We start from the raw sequence: 1543 nt of genomic DNA on the forward strand, positions 1-1543 counted from the left end.
ACTAATAAACCCCAATCTGGTCCTGTACATACTAATAAACCCCAACAAGTTCAGGTTACTTCACCCAAACGAATGCTCAAGCCTCCCCCACCGTACACGAAGGTGGTCCGCACGACGTCACTAAGAGAGTATCTCAACCACCCCAGCCGTGTGATTCCTCGAGAAGTGGTATCAGGGGAGCTTAAAACCTGGCACCAGAAAAACAATATAGCCATATCCAAACCCCGCTCACTTGAACGGCAAGGATCGACTAAACTTAAGCGCCCAGAGCCGCCACCCTACCACCATATTCCCTCTAATAAACAGGTAAAGATGTGGACAATATGTGCATTTATCATTAAATCTGTTCTTGGTAAATGATAAACATACTTGTTTTTATCCAGGTTTCTCAGAAAGTGATTCTGCAAAGGGCTTCCGATGGAACGCCACTGCAGTGGTACGAAGAGGAAGACTCCGAGATTGTGAGTCAGGTGTAACCAGGTAGAAGAAACCTAGAGGAAATTAAACAGAGAAAAAGTGAACTCTAATTGTACACCATCTTTATTTTTATTTATTGAGCCAATGGACTCACTGATGTAGTCTGATTATGTTAATTCTCACCAAGACTTTTTGACCAAGTTGGAGCTGAGTCAGTGAAGTATATGCCTAAATTCCATATATGCCTACATTTGTGATTTAAATTTCAAGTCTAAGACTTCCTTGTAAGGCATCGTGCCTGATATTTATGATGAATGTATCATAAAATTGTGATTTTATTGTTGTCAGGAAAGTGTGGCCCACTTTTTGCATATGAACGCCCTCAAGGAAATGACATAATTTAGTATATATTTGTGTCTGGTACACGATCTTTCATAATTAAAGTATTATGCAATGTCTTAGTTTCCCCATGATTTAATTTAATTTAACACATTATGAATTAATATATTATTTTTCTATTTTATTTTTTATTTGTGAATTAATATGGCCCCTTTCCTAACATTTTTTAAATTAGTGAAATGTTTCAAGAAGTGTTGCTCTGCTACTGTAATATGCATTGTAAGAATAATCCATCTGTCAGTTTAAATAATACCAAATGCAGATGTTTTACTTCCTGTTTGTACACTACTAATTATGAAATATATTTTATATTATTTATAATACACTTTAATAAACAATATCACAGATCCTCACTATTGTCTTGTGCATTTTTGTCACATTTTCAAATATTTCACATTGACATTGTAGAAAACAGATGTAGAGCATACATTGATATGAGTGCTAGTGCATGAATGTTTATTTTGAGACCATTTCAAACTATACATGAAATAGTTTCCCATAAAACAAAGTTAAAACGTCTAGCAAATGGTAACTTAAAGCTATCAACAGTAATTTTAACATATTCATCACATTTCTATTTCTATAGATAGTTAATATATAGATAATTTTCACATCCATAAGATGGGTGTTTGCAGCAACCAAACTAATACGGCTAATGGACCCTTTTCACAAGACTGTGATAACGCGTTTAACGGTCATCAGCATCGTAAATCCTCGAAAGTTTTTC

General features: G+C 35.1%; 1 protein-coding gene across 1 annotated transcript; it reads left to right on the forward strand.

Annotated features, from left to right (window-relative positions):
- The first annotated feature begins 6 nt into the window (after window positions 1-6).
- On the forward strand, window positions 7-880 carry LOC107577386 (uncharacterized protein C1orf106 homolog). The gene is made up of 2 exons (XM_016263470.1): window positions 7-306; window positions 384-880. Exons 1-2 carry the CDS (start codon window positions 73-75, stop codon window positions 474-476), a joined length of 327 nt encoding a protein of 108 aa, XP_016118956.1. The 5' UTR covers window positions 7-72; the 3' UTR covers window positions 477-880.
- Window positions 881-1543: the final 663 nt, after the last annotated feature.

Source organism: Sinocyclocheilus grahami, unplaced genomic scaffold (genome assembly GCF_001515645.1).
Source record: "Sinocyclocheilus grahami isolate Dianchi unplaced genomic scaffold, SAMN03320097.WGS_v1.1 scaffold5909.1, whole genome shotgun sequence".
Classification (NCBI taxonomy): Eukaryota; Metazoa; Chordata; class Actinopteri; order Cypriniformes; family Cyprinidae; genus Sinocyclocheilus; species Sinocyclocheilus grahami.

Bases quoted from the DNA above. Each gene is read 5' to 3' on its own strand.
- LOC107577386 (XM_016263470.1), top strand. From the start codon at position 73: ATGCTCAAGCCTCCCCCACCGTACACGAAGGTGGTCCGCACGACGTCA. The intron at 307-383 runs GTAAAGATGTGG...GTTTTTATCCAG, and splicing joins ATATTCCCTCTAATAAACAG to GTTTCTCAGAAAGTGATTCT.